General features: G+C 37.9%; 1 protein-coding gene across 1 annotated transcript; it reads left to right on the forward strand.

The window, feature by feature from the left end:
• The first annotated feature begins 1,766 nt into the window (after positions 1-1,766).
• On the forward strand, positions 1,767-16,598 carry cavin1a (caveolae associated protein 1a). Its single transcript, XM_008417052.3, has 2 exons — positions 1,767-2,522; positions 15,312-16,598. Exons 1-2 carry the CDS (start codon positions 2,028-2,030, stop codon positions 16,071-16,073), a joined length of 1,257 nt encoding a protein of 418 aa, XP_008415274.2. The 5' UTR covers positions 1,767-2,027; the 3' UTR covers positions 16,074-16,598.
• The last annotated feature ends 4,796 nt before the right edge of the window (positions 16,599-21,394 follow it).

A 21,394-nucleotide genomic window follows, 5' to 3' on the forward strand; every position in this document is an offset into this window, starting at 1 on the left:
AATTACGGTGTAGCTCACTTTGTTTTGAGTAGTTTATCGCAAAGACATCCGTTGAATCGAAAAAAAAAAACATGGAGCAATTTATGACTACTTTAGGGAAACTAGCGTTATAATCATTGTATTGTGTTTCGCTACTAACAATACAAATATCTACAGTCGAGGCGCTACAAAAAATAATAATAAATAATCAAGGGCTGTAAAATCTCGCTATACTGCTCTCTAGTGAACAGATCATGTAACTACATTCATGCTTTAATATTGTATACCTTATATTTAAATATTTACGTATTTTGAATGTTTCAGCTAAAAATTGGGAGGTCTTGACTACCGATTTTCCTATTTTATGACTATGACCTCCAAAAATTTCGTAAAACGTCAAACACAGCAACTTCTTTCTCATACCCACAGGTTGAAAAGCTTAAATACTGTAGTGGATTCATTGCTAACATTTAATACCATATAATGTCACTGACATGACGGCGAATTTAATTTACAAATAATTGTCAGTTGTTTTAGTTAGTTTACCTTATTTTGAAAGTATTTTCCGGAATTCACAATGTTCTTCTCGTTTGATCAACTATTATCGAAGTGTATTTTGACCCCCAGGTGGCATAAAAGAGCCTACACTTTTAGAGAAAAAAGTTGCAATAATTTTTATTAAATACACTAAGAAACTGGCATTCCTGTTTGTAAAAATAAAATATGACTATTGTTGCTTAAAGCAACACTTGCAACATTGATGTTACTCTATCAAGCTCATCAATTAATTTGTCTGAGACATATTTACAGATGGGTTTTTACTGTATGATTCATGGTCACAAAACAATATGTTAATGCAGTTGCTCTCAGTTGCTTTGGTGTATTTCTCAGAGCAGAATTGAAATTCTCAAAATTACATGTTCAATCTTCAAATCATTGTGTCACTTGTGCTCATCAAAAAAGCAATTTCTTATTCTTTCGAACAAGTTGCACATCTTTTTGTACATCAAGTGATTATGTAAGACTCTCTGCTTTTTCCTAAATTTTTAACTGCTTATTTCATGTTGATCAAAATGTATTATATGGGTGTCTGTTGAATTGTCGCACCCTCAACAACATTCAAAACACTTAACAATCAAACCTGACTGTCTTATTAGCACACAATGAAACAAGGATTTGTCATCCTGATGCACTGACAAGTTTATTGATACAGATATTTAATTTCGAGAGAAGAACTAAGGATTTTGAGAAAGAAACTGAGTTTTGAAGGTAATCAACAGTGTTTTGCTGTTTGTACGAATTGTTTTGAGAAATGCATTTATTGTTTGACAAATGTCAAAAATGATTTGAGAAATGCACCAAGGCAACTGAGAAAAAACTGTGAATACACTAAATGTTACCGTAAGCTCACAGCAAGTCATTTTATATGAGGTATTTATTTGCAGATGTGTTTATCCTGCTCTTTATCTCAAAATAATATACCAAAACTAAGCTGTTAATATCACCAAACACACAATTTAAATTAAAGTGTACACAAACACTGAAGTAAACGGAATCCAGTTTAAAATGACAGACAGACAGACAGACAGATGAACAGCTGTTGCTTTTGGAGCTTCATCAAGCTTGTTTTCTGTGATGTTTCCATTAGAGAGCCTCACCTTGCCGTTTTATTTGGGAGAGTTATGCCACTAAGAGGAGGGGGTCTCCAGACATTCTGCTTAGGCACAGAATGGGGTGGAGCTGCAGCAGTAGGCTGGTACTGGGTGGAGGCTGGGTGCATGAAGGGAAAAGTTTGGCTGGGTGGTTTTGCAGTGAGCGGAGGCATTTGAGTCAGGGCACACATGCTTCAGCTGTGAGAGGCCCCACTCCCCTTGGCTGGCTGGCATCCCAGAGCAAAGGCAGAGAGAGGTAGAGAGGATTGACTGAGAGGAATTTAAAGAGGCAAAAAAGTACGTTTGGAAGTTGTCTAAAAGAAAGAAAAGCAGACTAAGGCTTATCTGAATAGCTTGTTTATTTTGGTAAAGAGGCGGTATATTTAGTTGCTAGGTATGGCAGACGCAGGAGTCAAAAAGGAACATGCAGCCCATGCCGATATACCCTACGATGATGAAGAGGTTGCTCTCGTTGGCGCCGCTACAGAGCCAGCAGTAGATGACGATGATCCAGCTGAAGAAGTGGACCTGGTGCTGGATGCTGGAGGCAAGAGTGAAGCGCAGATGAACGGGGTCATGATTCTCTCTCTGCTGGACAAGATCATAGGTGTGGTAGACAAGATCCAGCAGACCCAGAATGGACTCGAGGCTCGACAGGAGGCCATGGAGAAGTCTGTGTCAACCATCCAAGGGGAGCTGGCGAAGCTGTCCAAGAACCACGTCGACACTGCCAACACAGTCAATAAAATGCTGGACAAGGTGCGCAAGGTCAGCGTCAACGTCAAGACGGTGCGCAGCAACCTGGAAAAGCAGGCGGGCCAGATCAAGAAGCTGGAGAGCAACGAGTACGAGCTGCTCAAGAGACGGAACTTCAAAGTCCTCATCTACCAGGTGAAATGTGGAAGATATGTCTTTTTATAAGTTTATTGCATACCTTTAGACATAACAGATTCAAATGAATATCTCGAAATTGCTACTGACACATGTAAAGCTTCACAGTATCGTGTTAATCTACTACTTGGTACGTTGCATTCCCCACATCCTGAAGGGAGGTTTGGAAAAGACGTGTGAAATTCACCTGAAAGGCCGTCGCGGCAACCTACTAACCTCATCTCTGCAGAGAGAAAAGCCAAATTTGTGGCATGAGTTGAGCCTTGTTAGTGGAAATGAAAAGAGGACTGCGGCCCTTTCAGGATGAAGGATGAGATGCCAAGGCTACGTAGATTCCATGACACGTATCTCAGAATCACTCATTCCTAAAACTTCAGCAAGGCTGTAATGTTCACAAAGTATTGAACAAAAGCTCTCCTGTCCTCAGAAGCTTCTGTGCAGCTTCTGTTCAGACTAGACCCTGTAACTTTCATGGAAAACCCAGGACAGGTAGCAATTTCTTCCATTCCTCAGGCATACGTGATCGCCCAATGAAATCTATATAAAGACTTCTGGCTGTAAATGAAAATATAAGCCCTATAAACACAGGCATGTGGAGCTATTTGAGACAGAACCAACGCCCCACTGCTGAGGACAGGGTGGTGTCTGGAGTAATGAGAGGTGAAAACATGTTGAATATTTTTTGTCTTGACAATGTCTTAAGACAAAGCTAAAATTTATGGCGCATAATACCGCACTTGAGTTAATGATTGGACCAATGTAAGCATAGGCAGGCTCAGTTTTAAAGGTGCAAAACAGAAAAATAAGTAGCTTCAACTAGAAATAACTTGAACTTGTGGTCTGGAAAAAAAAAATCAAAGAAGCAAGAAAATAAGAAGTGCCAGCTGCACTAGTCAAAGGACTATAGCTACCTCAGTGAGCAGTTCTTTTTTTAGCTCGACATGCCGTCATGTCTGACACACGTTGAAGCTACTCTGTAAAGAAAAGAAAAAAATCTCACTTGAATATGCAGCAGTAATTTCCTATATAAACTCAGATGCTTCACTTACTGGAAAAACGATGAGTTAATCTCATATACATCTGTAGCGAGGGATCTTATGGTGACGAGCCTCACATGTGCGGAGCTTACTTGGGGATCTATATTGGCAGGCACAAACTCTTTGCACCGCAAGAGCAGGTTACACTGTTGGCATCCAGCAGAAATCCAATCATAGGCACTTCACCCCAATAAATTACTCAGTAAAGCAGGTGCCTCCTGCTGTTTTGGAGATTGTAAGCCTTTCTGTTATGTTGCAGTGGTTTCCCCTGGCTTCCAGCCTACTTTGTTTTAATCAAAAGGGTGGCTGTACTGTGTCCAGTTTATCTGACCAAGTGATAGATAGGTCACATATTGGCAGCAATGCAAATCAGCACTGGCTCTCAGCCAGTTTTCACCACTTTCCACTCACTCTGTTTGCGTGTTGATGTGTTGGAGCGGGACGGGTTTAGAATTAGAAATACGGTAAGACTGATGTAAGGGTTGAAGTACAGCGTGTAGAGGTTAAGGCAAGACTCCATGGAATTGCTTTGCCACTATCCGCGTGTGTGCGTTGGGTTTCACCCACAATGTCAAAGTCATTCTCGCTCAGATTTCAGCAAAATACGTGAAATCTGTCGCCGTGTGCTATGAGACGTCCTGCTTTTCTTTGTTCAGCTGAGTGCAGGTGCTGTATTTTTGTGTTGTGTCACACTGCTGGATGTGCTCTCCGAGAATAGCCGCACAGTTGAGAGTTTCCGGGTTGGGAAACCTGGGATGGAAGCTTTATATTTAAACCTGACGGGAAGCGGCATTGCCAGGCAACAGCAGGGCATAGCAATAAAGACATAATTACCACATGCAAATTGCATATCACTGTACATAAGAAGCTTTCAAATATTCCTCGCATTGTGGGTGTCCTCACTGCACTGCAGTGGAAGGTTTTCCCTTCAGCATGAATCACATTTAAACTGTCATCAGGACACTGCTGGTAGCAGCCAACAGTGAGTCAATGGAGGCTTTACTTCATATTCTTCTTCCATATTTTTCCCCTATGACCATTTTATTAATGACATGGCTGTGAATCATGTTAAAGTGCGTGTCACTTACAATGATTTCTTTTCTCCCCTCATTTCCATGTGTCTCACGAGAGGAAAAAAGAAACTGAAATAAACAGGATACTATAATTTAGAAGGTGAATTCATGCACAGGTCTTTTGGTTGTTGTTATGCAACGACTGCGAATGCGGAATTTAAACATGAACCCCTTGCAGCTGATCAAAATTGGAGAATCAGTTAGAAGGAAGAGCTGGAAGGGATCCTTAGCTGTCGCGGTGAGCTTGTCCTTCAAATCAGCTAAAGAGACACAAATGTCTAAACCTTTGATCTGTCTCCCAGCTTGGGTTGTCTGTGGATGAAATCTGCCCAGGCAACAGTAGAAGCTGCTCCTGCTTTTTCACTGAGGTTATTAATGTAGTCCCAGCATTCTTGCCACAAATATTACAACTGACATTCAACCAGCCAGGCTTAGTCGCTGTCAACATTTAAACCCAGAGCAGAAAACAGGCTTTTAATAATTTAGACTGGACATAACATAGATATTCTTCACAGTGTTAATTATGAAGTCATGTTTTCTCCTCATTTATAATTGCACGTATTATGGTAATTATCTGCATGTAGATTCTTGTTCAGTGTGAAATTGTTGGTGAATGCTGGATTTATGGAGCAAAAATAACACTGCTTTGAAAGCTGTTGCACGGGATTTGATCTGGCTGTTTCAAAATTTTCAGTTTTTTTATTTTTTTTATTTCAGTGTCCTGAATGTTGCAGCTCAGAAATGACACATATACCGACCATATTCAGCTGCTGTGATAATTTTGTAAGCCATACTCAAATGTTGAAGCATGGACTTCAATAAATAAATGTAATTAATGTTGTTCTAAGCTATCCTAGTCTTTACTGATAAAGATGTAGACATTTTGGCATGCCAGAAGCTTGGAGTGGCTCATATGCCAAGAGAGACCCACTCATTCATTTGTCTTGTACTTATTTGACCACCGTATAAACCTTATATAGAGCGCTGAACCTTTGCATTGCCCAAATGGCAAAGTGATAATTAAATGTGAAAAAATATCAAAGTCCATTATTGGAAGAGGATAGAATAACAGGAGAAAACCCTTATTAAAAAAAGGAGAACTTCAAGCAGAAAAAGCCCAGGCTAAGATTTGAGTCTGAGACCTTCTTGCTGCAATGCAACAGTGCTAATCACTTTTTTTTTATTTTTTAGATTAGAACTGTAACAAACCGACCATAATTTGTGACCCGGAAGGGCGTGTCCATGTGACTAGGAGGTCAGCAGCACAGGAGCACCACAGGAGACTTTACTCTCACCCTTCGCTTTGACACTGCAAACCTTAGACTTCATCACAGTTTGCAGACTGTGATGAAGAACCAAAGGATCACTTTGTAGAAAGGTGTGGGCACAATCATTTCATCCTGAATGTGAACAAAACAAAGATTTCTATTTTGGGTGAAGAAGTTAAGGTGGTGGCAGAGTATAAAGAAGTAGGTATTTGTCTGGAAAAAGAGCAGAGCGACCTTTGCTTCTTGTGGGAGATTAGATCCTTTGGTGCTAACGGCAAGATGCTTTATTGTCTATAAGTTTGTTGTTGAGAGTTTAGTCTCTTCTGATGTTGCACTCTTTAGTCACTCCAGAGCATACTTTACAAGACGGTTTTTCAGGCTCACTGTAAAACAGATTGTTACAGAAGATTTTTGTTGTAAAGTCTTGTTTTTGAAGACACTTTGAGTTTTTACTTTTTTATTTTTTTACATTTAGGTTTTCTTTTGTATTATTAAGGTGTTTGTAAATGAGTTGAATTGAATTGGGCTGAATTGAGTTTCATTAGTTCTAAAGTGAGAAAGATGTGTATTGGCAGCATTTAGTCTTCGACCTGGCATGAATGTCAGACACAAACACATGGTCTCATGCACAGAAAACAAGTGATGATTTTCAAAATTCATGCAACTTAAAGTTTGATCAGAAACTTGTATGAATCAATTTCATGAAACTCTACAGGTGTCTTCATCTAGTTTATGCAATACAATCCACCAGTCTGGCATGGCGAGACGGTATTCCTGCGTCTGGAATCAGGGTGTGTTTGGATGCTCCTCAAAAACAGCGTTAGCTATGTGGTCATTCTATCAGGTGGTTAGAGGACTTCTCAGTTACAGACTACTCTAACAACTCTATGCAGAGCTCCAGTCACAGCCAGACAGTGCTCCCTGCAGACCACTGCTCACTTTTCTGTAATAGATTTTCAACTTGCCCGTCTCTGTAACAGCATAGTCTCTCTTACTCCAGACGTAGAATTCCAACCATGGGAAGCCCTTTGGCCTCTTTACTGAATTGTTGTTTCCCTGCACAGACTGCATGTCAGCGCCTCTACAATGAAGTGTTTTCAATTACCTATCATGTCGTAGCAAGTAAAACCAAGTAACTTGAGTGAAAGGAAGTCAACAAGCAGCACAAAGATAGAGCTCTGATTCATTCTGCTGGCATCTCTGCACCCCCCTCTTCAGACGCCACTCCCCCTTATCGCTCCCACAATCGAGATGGCCTATTTTAATCCAAATCAGACGTATAATCCAGAACTGATAGCATTGCTCTTCCAGTATTATCCACAGCACTTCGCACACACTCCCTGTCTCCATTTTCTGTCTATAGAGAGATTGCACTAAGATTACATAGCAATTGGTTCCCATGTTCATTGAGCCCAAAGTTGTATGATACATCACCAAAATGTAAACACATCAAGTTCCCACGTTTTAGTGATGTAGAGCAGATGCTTATTTCAGAACTTCACCTATTTTGTACAGTTTAACTGAAAGACAAACAAATCTATTTAAAGGTAAAATGTTTAAAAAAAAAAGAAAAGAAAAAAATCTTAGTTTTATACAATTTTTGATTAATATTTGATGTTGTTGGGTACACATATCAGTTATGGCCAATAGAAAAGAAATTGCCTCACAAGTGAACAGATTTGAAGAACTTTAGATAAAGAATGTTTCAAAAAACATTTCTTTTTTTCAGTTGAATTATACAACATATGACACATTTTAAAAAATTATTTTAGGAAAATGATGTAAACTACAGTGAGTAGTTTACATAATTAGTAGGTTCCATTACTGAACATGGAAACAATAGTTTCTGTCATCAGTGCTTTATCTGAGCTGGACTACTTCCTTGAGTCTGGTTATTTATGGTCATTCTAAATAATGCCGTCTGTGTACATGTTAATTTAAAAATAAATATGTGTTTACACTTAAATTATGTCTTAATCCTTTCCATTTAATTTTAAGCAATAAATAAACATGTTTCTCAAAATGTAGCACTATCCTATTTCTATGAAGATAATATCTGTTATGTTTGTGTTCCAGTGTTATCTCTTATTTTAGCAGCGGAGAGCGACATCATGGAGCCAGAGTGTTGTTTCTTTTGGCTCATTTAAATGCAGGTCACTGTTTGGGGGTTCCCTTTTTTCTTTCACCACATGTATATTTTGCTGATAACAAGAAGGAAATGAGTTCACCCTGGAGCAAAAACAACCATGTCCCCTCCTTTTGTTTGGAATTCTTTCATATTTTAAAAAATGCAGACCATTGTTTTGTTTTTTTTCTCTAAAAGTTGTTCCATTAATGTCCCTGTGAAGCAAGACGTATTTGCCACTGCATTGTTTTTCTTTTCTCTTTGCTTTTCCAAAGCAAAAAAATAACAAATCTGCGTAAGCAGTGATGTGGAACATTTCAAACACTTACCTGTCAGAGAGGCCTATGGACCATACAGCACAACAAAACAAGTGTAATTTGATAATAGCTCAAAGTGCTGCCTGTAAGGTCCTTTGTGCCGTTGTTTGCCTGTGTTAAAGTGGGTGTTGGTGCAAATGGATTTACCGGTAAATCCATTTCAGTCCTATTCAATTCATCTAGTTATAGAACATATAGAGAGAAATAAACCTAACTTTTAAGCATATTCCACAAATATGGCTGAAGTCTTGATTTTGAGAAAGCAGTTCCTGAAGTTTTATGTTAGCTTACTTTATCCACCCTAAAATGTATTTATAATGGATTTCTGGGTCTTTCTCCTGATTGGAAGTTGCAACCAATTGACCAAAACTATCATTATTATTTATTTTTATTTTTATTTTAATTATGTGAAGCACTTTGAAATGCCTTGCTGCTGAAATGTGCTATACAAATAACATTTGATTGAATTTGATTGATTATATAAACCATATCTGCAACATAGCATTTGTGTATTGTACTGTGATAAATTGATAAATGAAAATAGTAAGAAAAAAAAATAAAATGCTGCTTCATGACATGGATCCGTCCCAAATTTGGTCTTCAATTTGTAGCATATTCATTTCATCAGCAACATCTACCCAGACAAAATAATTAACATTCTCTTAAACAATGCCAGAAGGAGGTCTTGAGTTACTCCTGGTGAGTTTAAATTCCTTCTCATTTCTCCACGCACGCCCATCCCACATCCCATGGCAGCAAACAGGATGTACCAACTGGAAGACGGATCAGGTCAACGTCTAGTTTGAACAGTTGTAGCTGTCATCCAGCTACTTGGCCAGCGAACAAATATGTGTCCTCATGCCACTTTTCAGCTCTGGGCAATGCTGCTGATACACTCCAAGCTTATTCGGCACATTATCCCAATATGAATGAGAACGTAATCAAAGTAAAACACTGGCTAAATGTTTTGAGATGGTACCAAATCTGAATATTTTTTTCTCAACAAAAGTTATTCCCAAATTATGTTTATTATTTAATCCAAATTTTGAGTTGAATAACATCTAAACTGACACCATATATATTGATTTTAGCATTGATTATATTAGGTAACAGACAAAGATGAAAAAAGCAATCGAAAAAGTTGTGTAATCTTATATATATATATGTAGAGAGAGAGAGAGAGAGAGAGAGAGAGAGAGAGAGAGAGAGAGAGAGAGAGAGTATATATAGAATACATTTTTAAAAAGTAATTAACCCCTAAACCTAAATGTGCAATTTTGGAGGGGTTTTGAGCATTAATGGCTAAAGAGTCTCTAGCAGATTTTAAGTCTGGACTTAAACTAGACCTTAAAGAGTTGTTGAAATATTCTTGGAGTGATTTTGAAATTACTTTGTAACATATTTCTAGATTTACAGATGTCAGTCATTTTGTTTGCAATTTTCTTAGATCTGTAGATTTTTTTTTATCGTCATAAGAGTAATAAGTAAAACTGAACCAGAAATATATAATAAATAGCTGTTTCATTGCTTTAAGTTAACATTTTGGTAATGAAAGCAATGTGTTTTTAGTGAGAATCCACAGTCAGATTCACCTTTGTGGTTTTTTCCAATACTTATGTGGCATGTGAATCTTTTGCTCTTTGCATGTGAGAACTCCAGGGGATTTATAGCAGCCTTGGCATTAGGTTTTGCATGCTCTCAAATATTCTGGAAGATTAACCTATTACTAATATAAATAGTAGCCGTATTAGGTTCAGTCGGAGCAACATTTTGTAAGCTGGGTTAGGATTAACCTTTAAACTATTTAGCAACAGTGGCATGTTTGTCTTTTATAGTCAAGTACAGCAAATCACATAAGTTACTATGCAACAAACCTACAATATGATGTTATAGAAATGTTTTCCCTGCACACAAACGCTTATATTTATGCCAGTAAGCACATGTACTCATGCATTTACACAGGTTAAGACTGAACTGTTGCTTTCAAAAATTACGAAACAGGACTGCAGTGTAAATGAAATGCCCTCAACTTCATTTAATTTCAACACCGATTGTTTTTTTTGTTTTTTTTGCTGACAGTGGGAATCTATGAGTCATAGTAGATATTTTAGTTTTTCCACTGAAAGTGCATCAGTTCCCTCACACACATTAACAACGACTTGATTCAGAGCCTTGAGAGCAAGATTTTCATTGGGCAAAAATAACTTTTTGAAGTAGGGCTTTGGCTTAAGAGCCCTTTTCACTAAGTTATGCATGAAAAGAGAAAATGATACAACCTCATGAATAGTATTCTACATCCTTTTTTATGCAAATGAAAATGATTTAAATATAGATTTTTACAGAATATACATATTTATCACAACTCTTTGTTTAATCTTAGGTGAGCTAGTCTATAGGGAATACAAACATATAAACTAATTTGAAGTAAGACTGAAAAAATATATAATTAAAAAGTCTACTTAATGTACCACTTTGTCAGTACAGATTGCACTACTGGAGAGAATGAAGTCATTATGTAATACCTTCACATACTGTTTCCAGTTTTCTTGGCAGCTCACATTAACACAGGAATGGAAAACTCAATTTTACACCATTAAGTGTGAATAACCATGCTGAGATTTCAGTGGTTTCAGAGTCAGGGGCTGTGGAAAGCCTGAGCTGTGGAAATCAGAGAGCTCCATTTGATGCTGGCTTTCTGGTAAATAAAACCTCTCATTTTGAATGAATCTGTATATAAGCTGTGGTTTAGTCCAGCGCCATTGGCGCTGGGGATTCTAATTATATCTCAAAAACTTCATGCCCCAGAATTTGTATTTTGCCGTAAGTCATCTGACTCACCTTCAAAATACCTAAAGCGGTAGTAGGCGGGTAGCCAGTCCCCTGTGAATTGTCTAAGGTTTATTTTGGACCGTGTAGGAAGCTTTAGAATAAATGACCAGAGTACATTAGCGGTCATATTATAGCCTGCAAGCAGTCTCTAGACATCAAAGCATCCTGATGCAGGTTCATGCCGAGATGTAACACGCAAACCTCCAGCCCATGTCAATCTCTCCCTTGGCCTTCTCCCACTCTAAAGCGACATATCGGTCAGAGACATCACTCACTGTGAATGCTAGCAGCACAGCTGCAAGGAGTGGACGGGGTAAGACAGCTGCTCCGGTGACTCATTGAAGAGGCCTTTCATCACACTGCCTCTAAAGGAATAGTGTGTGTGTCTGTTTATCTTCTAGCCTGTTAAATGGTTGCATGGATGTAGGTGGATTAAGAGCATCTGTTAACAGTGTGTGGACTCATCTAAACAGTGAGTCTGACATTTTCCGACACTTGCACCTACAGTTTTAATTTAGCTTGATATTATTCTGACTTATTTGTGATGCAAACTGGAAAGTATTGAAAGGTTGACAGGAAGTGAAAGCTGAATCTAACTATAACTACCACTAATATAACAGTTTTAAGATATTTCACTATGATTTATTTAGTAGTTGTTTGAATGAGGTTTATGTCCATTAAGAATATTTTTTTAGTTAACCTGTTTAAATGTTTCTTTGATTAGTGTAGGTATTCACAACAACATCTGGATAAATAGTCTGGGGAATGGAGACAGAAAGAAGCCAGCAGTTTATGGTACCGTTTCCGTTGTTGTCCATAGCGACGATGTATCATATTACGCCTTTAACTGACTCCGAATTTTACCCATCTGGTACAGAAAATAAAACAGCCTCTGGTTGTCATGAGAAGGTACGATAACATTTTGCTTGTAAGAGCTTTCTTTAAACATTTACAAAATTAACATTTCCCCCAAAAGGAGAGCTCTCATCTCTGAGGGGTGGCCATTCTGCTTCGAATAGCATTTTTCTCCAAACCTATTTTCTATTCCTGAATCATTTAATTTTGTTTTAAAGCCGACCTGTTTTACTCTTCACAGATAGCCAAGTATATGCAGCCATTCAAAAACAGGATGCTTAGGATCAAGTTTTCCATGAGGGCCAGCCACTTAGTTACTCTTGTTGGAAAGAGCCGTCAACAAGGGAGGTTTATGTTATTTAACAGAAGATTCTTAGTCCCCGCTCCCTTGGCACCTGTCAGTGAATACATTCACACAGCGGGCAAACTTTTCCGCTGCTGTGAAGTAGTAAATCTGTGGAGAGTGGAAGGTAACACGGGGACGCTAATGGATTTAACATATTAAAACAGAGGCTCTCAGTCTTGTGTTTTGTTATCAGGGCTGGAAACCCAAACAGGGTTCACTGATGTCACCACGATTTCCTTAGCGCTCAATGGACTGTAAACAGGAAAGTTTTTTAGCCACATTCCTACGAGCCTCAAACGTCTTGCATATTTATTTAATATCTAAATATGTTTTAGTCTCTTTTGAGAGATGCCTGTCTCATTTCACTAACATCATTACGTAGTGTTGTTTGAAAATACACAATTATCCATATTGTTTATGATTTATGTAGTTAGTGGTTGTTGTTTTGGATAATTAAACATATCTTTCAGTTCCAGCGTTAAGTTCTTTGCATCCCAAATTTACTGGTCCATGACGGGGCAAACTTGCACTAATATGTCATTATCAATAAAATGCTCTCAAAGCAACAAAATGATTCTTTATTGAAATGATTAGCAGGACAATTTATCATCCAGCAAATTTGCTATCGTATATATCATGTATATACGATGTCCTATTTATGCAGCTCAGCTCAATCTTCAGTAGCCAGCATGGCCTGCAGGATGAGGTGGTTACTATGGTTGCAGCATGCTGTGTTTATCTGTTGCTGTACTGCAGGGGATGGTGTTGTTCAGCTGGGGCGAGGGGTGGGCTGTCTGTAGGGCCCAGCTATGTAGTGGCCGGTGGCCAGAGGAGTGTAGATGGAATCCAGAAAGCAGAAAAGGCCAGCTCAAAATAAACGCACACACAGCGGGTCGGCCAGAGCCACCATATATACACCCCCAGATATGGAGGCAATGTATGTTTTGTGATTGTGTGGCAGTATTTAAACAGTGTAGAAAATTCTGACAGGTGCTTCTCTTTTACAAGTCCGACATAAGGCATAATATCTCTCACTATCAACAGAAACTTCCTAATTTATGAGTTGCTAATCATCCCAATCTTAAATTTGTCAGTTGTTCTCTTCTGTGTGCTGGTGTTTAACTACCACAATTTATTCCTGCTATCAAAATATTGGATTGAATGATATTTCGATTGTGTAAGGGACCTTCTCAGATAAACATCTCCTTTGTCAGAAGACATTTAGACTGTTTACATTTATGATAATGAATGAACTGTATATTTTAAGAGAACTCCTAAGGAAGTAGTGTTGAGTGTTGCAGCAGAGAGCATAAACAAGACATTTGCTACCAATTAGTACTTTACTTCTGTTTCAACTGTGTGGGTGATAAGTAAAAAATAGTTGTCTGTCTTTGGCAACATGTTACAGGAGACATTATGCCAAAATATCACCATACTTCCTTGAGGGCAAACTCACTGTAGATGAGCTCTTACTATTCACCGCAAATTAATATTGAGTTTTTTTTAAATAAAGATCAAGTAACACTGGGAGATTCTTATTTCTAAAGTTATTTACAGCAACATAAAATCAACAATCAACAATACAGATGATGTGAATTGAAAAATCAATGTCATTTAGGCAAGCAGGGTGTGGGGGAAAAAAATCAAGGAGCAGAATAAAAGTCTACTTTAAGGCGTAATTTGAAAAAAAAATATATCCCTGAGGCTCTTTTAAGGTTTAAACAGAAGTGATTTCAAATTTTTAAAAAGTAAGATAAGTTAAACACTTTTGGATAATATCAGTATGTTTTTTTTTATTATTGGATTCAAGCTCTCAGCACTCTTTCAAAAGTTACAATTCAGATTTTTATACCACATAACACAAAAAAAATCACCCTGACCTTTCCTTGGAGATCTGGCAACAATGTAAGACCTGTCTTCCCTCTAGGAGTTTGTTAGCATGATATGAGTGAAATCAAATTCCTTAGTCCTGAAAGTCCTGAAGGTCAGTGCCTGCAAAGCTCATAGTCCACCTGTCACCTATTCAGCACTTGTTTCTTTCCTTGTGTCCTCAAGGATACCAGCATAACAGTTTATGAATAAAAAGATAAACTTCCTATTCCTCTCTCGCTGTCTTGGTTAAAAGAAAAACAAGGTGGGAGTTTCTGAATCTGTTCTTCTCTTTACCAAATGCTTACTTTCTACACTCGACACAAAGCGGTCCCTGTGTGAAACTGCTGTGCTTTTGTGCTGCGGGTTTTAAGTGAAACTGAATAAATTATAAGATGAAGTGATGAAATCAAAGTAGCCTTTGAATTACAAAACATTGATAGTTTGCATGTAAATGCAAATGGTTCCAGATTTTGTTTTGTTGGAGGGTTTTTTTGGCTACAAAATATATTTAGGATTTCTGTCATTCATCTCTCCTAAAATGTGTCTTTCAAAAGACTTGGTTTAGGGTTCGAAGCAAAAATGATACCAAATGACAGGAAGTAATGTGGTTTGATGCAAGACGTTCTTGGCTTTCATTTCAGGTTGATTGCGGTAGCAATCAACTCGTGCTCTGGAGTTAAATATGAGTTAAGTCATATTTAATGTATATGTCACGCAGTACAAATTATGCTTATTGAGTTGAAATCTTTGCAAATTTTATTAGAGATGCTCATTTTACACCACTAGGTGGCATTCTGCACCAGCTGCAGCTTTGCGTTGCACATTAAGCTAATGCGTCACTCTGCAAACTATCAGCTCACATTTTCCATGTGAGTTTTGGTTCATCAGGGGGGTTTTTTGTTTGTTTTTCTGAGGCAGGTAGCTTTCATTCCACAATAAATCAAATAACATTGTTGTATTGTTTCCAAAAAAGCAGCTATCATGTTGCAATCTGGTTTAATTCACACTCAGTTTCAGCAAATTAATAGTTCCTTTTTCTCTTCTCCCTTCCTTTTTTTTACTGTCAGGACCAAGTGAAGACACCAAAGGAATCCAAGCCCAGGACAGCAGAGACAACTGAAAGCAAAGCAGTGGAAGGCCTAGAGCAAATACCTGAGGATGGACAAGAAGGAGTTAAAGAAAATCTCAATTCTGATGAAGAAATTGAGGTTGAAGAAATTATCGAAGAGTCTCGTACAAAGCGTCTCCAACGCACCACCAAGCAGCAAGTAGACAACATAAAGAAGGCCTTCTCCAAAGAAAAAATGGAGAAAACCAAACTAAAGACCAAGGAGAACTTGGAAAAGACCAAGCAAAGGACCCGCGAGAACCTGGAGAAGACGAGGCAGAAAACCCGTGACAATCTTGAGAAGACGAAGCACAACCTCGAGAAAAAGATCAACAAACTTGGAACCCACATGACCCCCAACCAGGAGCGGAAGGCAAAGATGAAAAGCTCCAAAGATAAGTTCAAGAAATCCCTCACTCCTGATCACACAGAGTATGCTCGCTCCAAGACAACCGTGTACCGCGTCCCCCCCTTTACCTTCCATGTGAAGAAGATCCGGGAAGGGGAGGAGGAGGTGGTGCAAAACACAGAGATGGTCGAGGTGACGGAGGGAGAGACGCAGCCAGAGGGAGAGAACGGGCTGGGTATGCATGTGGAGGTGGAGGAAGGAGAGCTGGTGAATGTAGATGGTCCAGAGATGCAGGGCCTGGTAGAGATAACTGAGGACTCTCAGCTGGTCAGGGTGGAACCAGAGCATCTAAAGAAAGTTGGAAGTGAATAAAAGTCGTCCAGAAGACAAGTAAAGAATGAGAAGGAAACAATGTCGATGAATGAGTCTAATCGAAAGGACACTGTAATGATCTTAGAGACTTTATTGAGGTGATCACAGTTTGACACCTTATTTGCTCTTTTGTCATTTTATTGTACCCAGCGGCAACAATGACTTCCATTTTTGCTCATATCTGTTATGCAAATAATAGATATGTATATATATATAAAATAATGCTAGCTTTTGAAATAGGTTGTTATGCTAGACATATGTGTATCAAGTGTTTCAAGTGTTTGATTTTCTTTTTTTTCTGTTTTTGGTTTGACTGAAGCAAAGGCACAGTAAAAAAAAAAGTTTTAATACCTCATAATAAAAGAATTAAGTTAAGCCTTTCACCTGTTTGGCATGCAAGATGTTATGAATGACCAGTGGTAGTTTTTGATATGGGTGATGTGACTTTGTACCCATGTGCCAAACAGCCTGGGGGCAACCCGAGGCCAACAAAATAAATAAATAATTTGATATTTGCACCCTGAACATGTTTTCTATTGTATATTTGTATGCTTTGTCAGTAGGATTGGTAGTTTCTTTGAGGTGTGTAAACAAGACATTTTTGGGGGGAGGGGTTTGTTAATGCTGCTGAAATTGGAAAGTGATCATTCTAATTGGCACTAAATAAAAGTGCTATTGATGTGTTTTTAATGGCCTCTGGATTGCATTTTATCATCTCCAGTTAAAAATGACACATATTTATCAGTCTATTTGTGAAAAGACAAAAGTCTTTCTTGGGAGTAGAACCATTTTATGTAAAGATCAGCACAACACTGTGTAGACTGGTTAATTCTGAACTGGATCATTCTACACTATTACAGATCTTTAAAGTGTTTGATTTGTAAAACATTTAGTCTAAAAAAATAGGGATTAAATTCTTATTTTTTCAAAACATAGTGTCCATAAATGACTGGTGTCAAACCTTGATTCACTTTGCAGGAAGTAAATCGGAGAGAACCCACCAAAGTCGCCAACTTTCTTCAGTTCTGTTTGTAACATCTATGGACAGAGTTTCTGGGCACAGCCAAAATGTTGAGGCATTAGGATCCAAAATGAATCCTAAGGTCATCATCACCATACTGTTGGCTTCATCAAACCCTGATCTACAGCTTTCACTGGATCAATTCGTAGCCAAGGGCAAAGTGGCCGGGAGAATCAATAAGTCCAAGACTACAGTCTTGAACCAGAAAACGATGTCTAAGTGTCCTCTTTGGGTTACGCAAACCATACTGTTTGCGTAACCCAAAGAGGACACCTCTGCTCCAGTAGACGTATTTAAGTATCTAGGGGTCTTGTTCACAAATAAGCGAAGAAAAGTGCAAAAAAGGGTCAATACACAGATTGGTGCAGAATCTGGAGTAATACTGAGTTGAGCCAAGAGGTGAAGCACTCGATTTACCAGTTCTCCTATGTTCCTACCTTCATCTATGACTTTAAACTCTGGATAGTGATTGAAAGAACAAGATGACAGACACAAGAGACCAAAATGAATTTGTTTCACAAGGTGTCTCCGCTCTTCTTCTGGGAATGTGACATCAGGAGGAGACCCAAAATAAGACCCAGAGAAACACCCTGAGGAAGACCCAGTATCCACTGGAGGGGACTCCAGTTTCTCAGTTGAACTGAGAATGCTTTGGGATTCCCCTGGAGGAGCTGTCCCATTTTTCTGGTAAGTTACAGTTCTGTTTAAAAAAGTATTTGCATTTTCCCTTTTACGCGTTTCGTCTGTCTTTTGCTTTATTGTTACACTTAGATGTTTCTGTCATGAAGTTTTTGCGTTCATTGGACCCAAATGCAGATGAAAAATGGTGAGATTTAATGAAACACAAGAGAACACCAGGAGAGAGAGCAGGAACAAGCAGGGACCAGGATGCATGAAGAAACGAAGTATAACAGGAGAAGAGGTTTTTAAATACCGAGAGAGTGAATACTGGAGTAACAAGCTGAGACTGATTAACTAATAGGCTGCAGGTTTGAGGGGAGAGAGCAGAAGGCATGATGAGGAGAGAGACAGAGAGAGAGAGTGAGAGAGAGAGAGAGAGAGAGAGAGAGAGAATGGCACAAGGGATCAAGGAGGAATAATACACAAACAGGGCAACTGGGAAATCAAAGCTAACCTAGACAAAAACATAAGCACATGAATTTAATAATAATGAACATAATCTAAAATAACTGTGAACAGATTGAACTAAAGTATAAGAGGAACAAGACTGATCTGATAATGATAAATAGTAACACAGACAACAAATAATCAAAATTATACTACCCAAGATCTTGACAATTTTAGACTATGAAGCAAATATTACTAATTTACTACTATCCATAACTTGGGTAACTAAAAAAATTTCAAACAATCATTTCATTTATTAAAGCAACAAAGCTATCTAAATCAAACTGGCCCTGTATCAAAATGAAATTGCCACCCTAGTGAAATCGCAAATTAAATATTGACTCACTAAACACATTTTTAGAAAACTGAGTTCAATTTCACTAGCCACACTCAAGACTGATTCGTGCATGACCTGTATAATCAAAATACTTAAACTTGACCTGTGTGGCTCCTTAAAGTGGGCTAAAAGAGCTCAGTTGATCCTAGTGCCTATGGAGTGCCTTAGTTAAGGTCCAAGATTCTACAATAAGAGAAACTTGGCAAAAATGCTGGCCATGAGAGAGGCTCAAGGTCAAAATCACTGCTTACAAGGACACAAAAAATCATCACAAATTTGCCGAAAATAAAATCTCGTCCCACAATTTTTGGAAAAATATTCTGAATCTCTGTGAGATAAAAGGATAAAAGAATAACTGTTAAAAGATAATCATACCAACAGTCAAACATGTTGGTCATAGCATATTGGTCTGGGTCTACTTTGCCACTTCAAGACATAGAGGACGTGTAATTGATGGAAACATTAATTCTGCCAAGCAGAAACTCCTGAGGAAAAATGTTCAGCTGTCAGTTCATGACCTTTAGTTCAAGAATGATTGTGTCATGCAGCAGAACAAAGATCTAAAGCACACCATCAAGTCTATCAAGTCCACAGGCTTTTATATTTGAATAGTTCTGCGGTAAAGTTCAAAATTGTTGCACACCGATGTAATGGAATCATTGCCAGTCAATGTAAGTCACTGCAGCCAAGGCAACAACTTAAATTTTTATTCTTGAAATGTCTAAGTGTGACTAAAAAGAAAGAAACGGAAGAAATTACAGCGTTGTACATCCTAAAACGGTTTTCTTGCAGAATGAACTTCTTCATGTTGGACAGATGAAGGAAAAGCTTGTCCAGTGTGACATTCATGCAAGAACCACCACTGTGTTGGCACAGAAAAGTTGTTGACAGGCAGTGATTATATTACTATTACTAATATTGACCAGGAAAGATCCATTTGGGATTTAAAACGTTATTTACAAAGGTGACCTGGACAAAACAGCACTAAAAGACATCACACATGCAATTTTACAAATGATAAAACATCACTGATCATCAAAATATATGACCACACAGTTAAATATGCCATTTGACTTTTTTCTGTCATCAAAATATAAACAGAAAAAAGTCAAATGACATATTCAACTGTGTAGTCAAATAACTTTCAAAAGATTTGATTTTAGATTTGATCTTTTTAATGTAAAGTATTAGATCAAAATAAAATTAAGTACTTGAATGATTTTTGCCTCCACTCAGTGCGAGCCCACAACCAAGAAGTGAGAAGCAATATCTTTAGCTTTCACACTAAGTAATTTTGAAAAGATAATTTTTGAACCACCCTCCCACCTGTTCTGTCAAACCCAACACCAACATATATTTATTTTTTGCTTTAAAAGTACATGATCTACAGTGTCAAAAGCATTAAAAGGTAAATGAAAAAGGCTGCACAGTTTTTCTTATTGTTTAATATGTCGAACGCAATAACTTATTGATACTGAGACTTGTACTGAGTGCTTTTCTAAAGCTAGACTGGAATTGTAATATAATATTATGACTGGTGATCAGATACTTATTCACATTAAATAATGTAATGAGAATGTGAGCAACAAAGAATGTGGTCTTTTAGAAGAAGTAAATTAACTAGGGCTGAGTGCAGAAGCAGACTATTTACTGACACTTTTATAATAAATACCATGTATTGTCCATCAAAGCAGAGAAAAATATTATGCGTCTCTAGTTTCTCAAACAGTGTTATTAAAGCTGAACTGTGAAAAATGTTTAAAATGACCGTCAATAGATTTGTAATAAATGATAAGAATTTTGGAACAATGGGACTTTTAAATTTTTTTTTTAATCAATTTAATGTATCACCATACTGTAAGCAAAACTGTTATTGTATTCAGCCATTGAGCATTGTGCTGTATTTGATTTTATGCCGTGCTTTGTTGATAGACTGTTCAGAACTTGGTAGCATGCGTAATCATGGTTATTTTCTGAGATTGTCTGAAACAATAAAATAATTGTAACTTGTACTGTATTACAAGCTCTACTGTGTGTCCTTGCTTGCTCTATGTAAGTAAATCACTTAAAGTGAAGTTTCCAATGTTTTGTAAAACCAATGTAGCCAAATCTTTATGGTTTCATCCATTCATCCATGTCTATTGTGTATTTAACATGCATTTAGATATGTATTCACAAAGGTTCTCTGAGCCCACATCTGCACAAAGAAAGAAAAACAGCTTCTCCATGGTCATAACTCATCTCAGTACTTTTGAAGGTCCTCTTTCTGAAATTGCAGACAGAGAGTTAGATTAATGACTAACTATGGATGTTAACATTCATCTACCATTGTAATTGAAGCTAAATAAAGTCAGCACATCATTGAGACTTATATAAGACATGCGACTGCAGTTAATGTCAGAACATTGCAACAATATCCTGCTAAAATCTTTTTCAGACACCAGCTGTAATAATGTGCAGATCCACTGAATAATGAAAAGAATGTCTGCTCAGATGGGAAAAGCTATCTGCTCATAAATCTTAAAATATAGCTGTCATCTTTTGACAGGAAAAAAGGGCAAAGTAGGATGAAAGGGTGCTGCTGTAATTGCAATATGTTCATGACTTGATGCCAATGGACAATGACAGTGTTCAACAACTGCCATATTAGATCATGAATGGAAATCACACAAGGCACCAGACAGGAACACGAGGAGTGCTTCTATTTTCCCTCCCTGCAGACTTGTCTGACCTTGGTCTGCTGTAGATGCACATGCCCATGTGGCAAGAAGCATCATTGAAATAATCAATGGATGGGGAAATGCAATTAAGGAGAGTGCTCTCTAACCACTGAAC

Source organism: Poecilia reticulata, chromosome 8, assembly GCF_904066995.2.
Source record: "Poecilia reticulata chromosome 8, P_reticulata-male-v2, whole genome shotgun sequence".
Classification (NCBI taxonomy): domain Eukaryota; kingdom Metazoa; phylum Chordata; class Actinopteri; order Cyprinodontiformes; family Poeciliidae; genus Poecilia; species Poecilia reticulata.

Bases quoted from the DNA above. Each gene is read 5' to 3' on its own strand.
- cavin1a (XM_008417052.3), top strand. From the start codon at position 2,028: ATGGCAGACGCAGGAGTCAAAAAGGAACATGCAGCCCATGCCGATATA. The intron at 2,523-15,311 runs GTGAAATGTGGA...TTTTACTGTCAG, and splicing joins TCAAAGTCCTCATCTACCAG to GACCAAGTGAAGACACCAAA.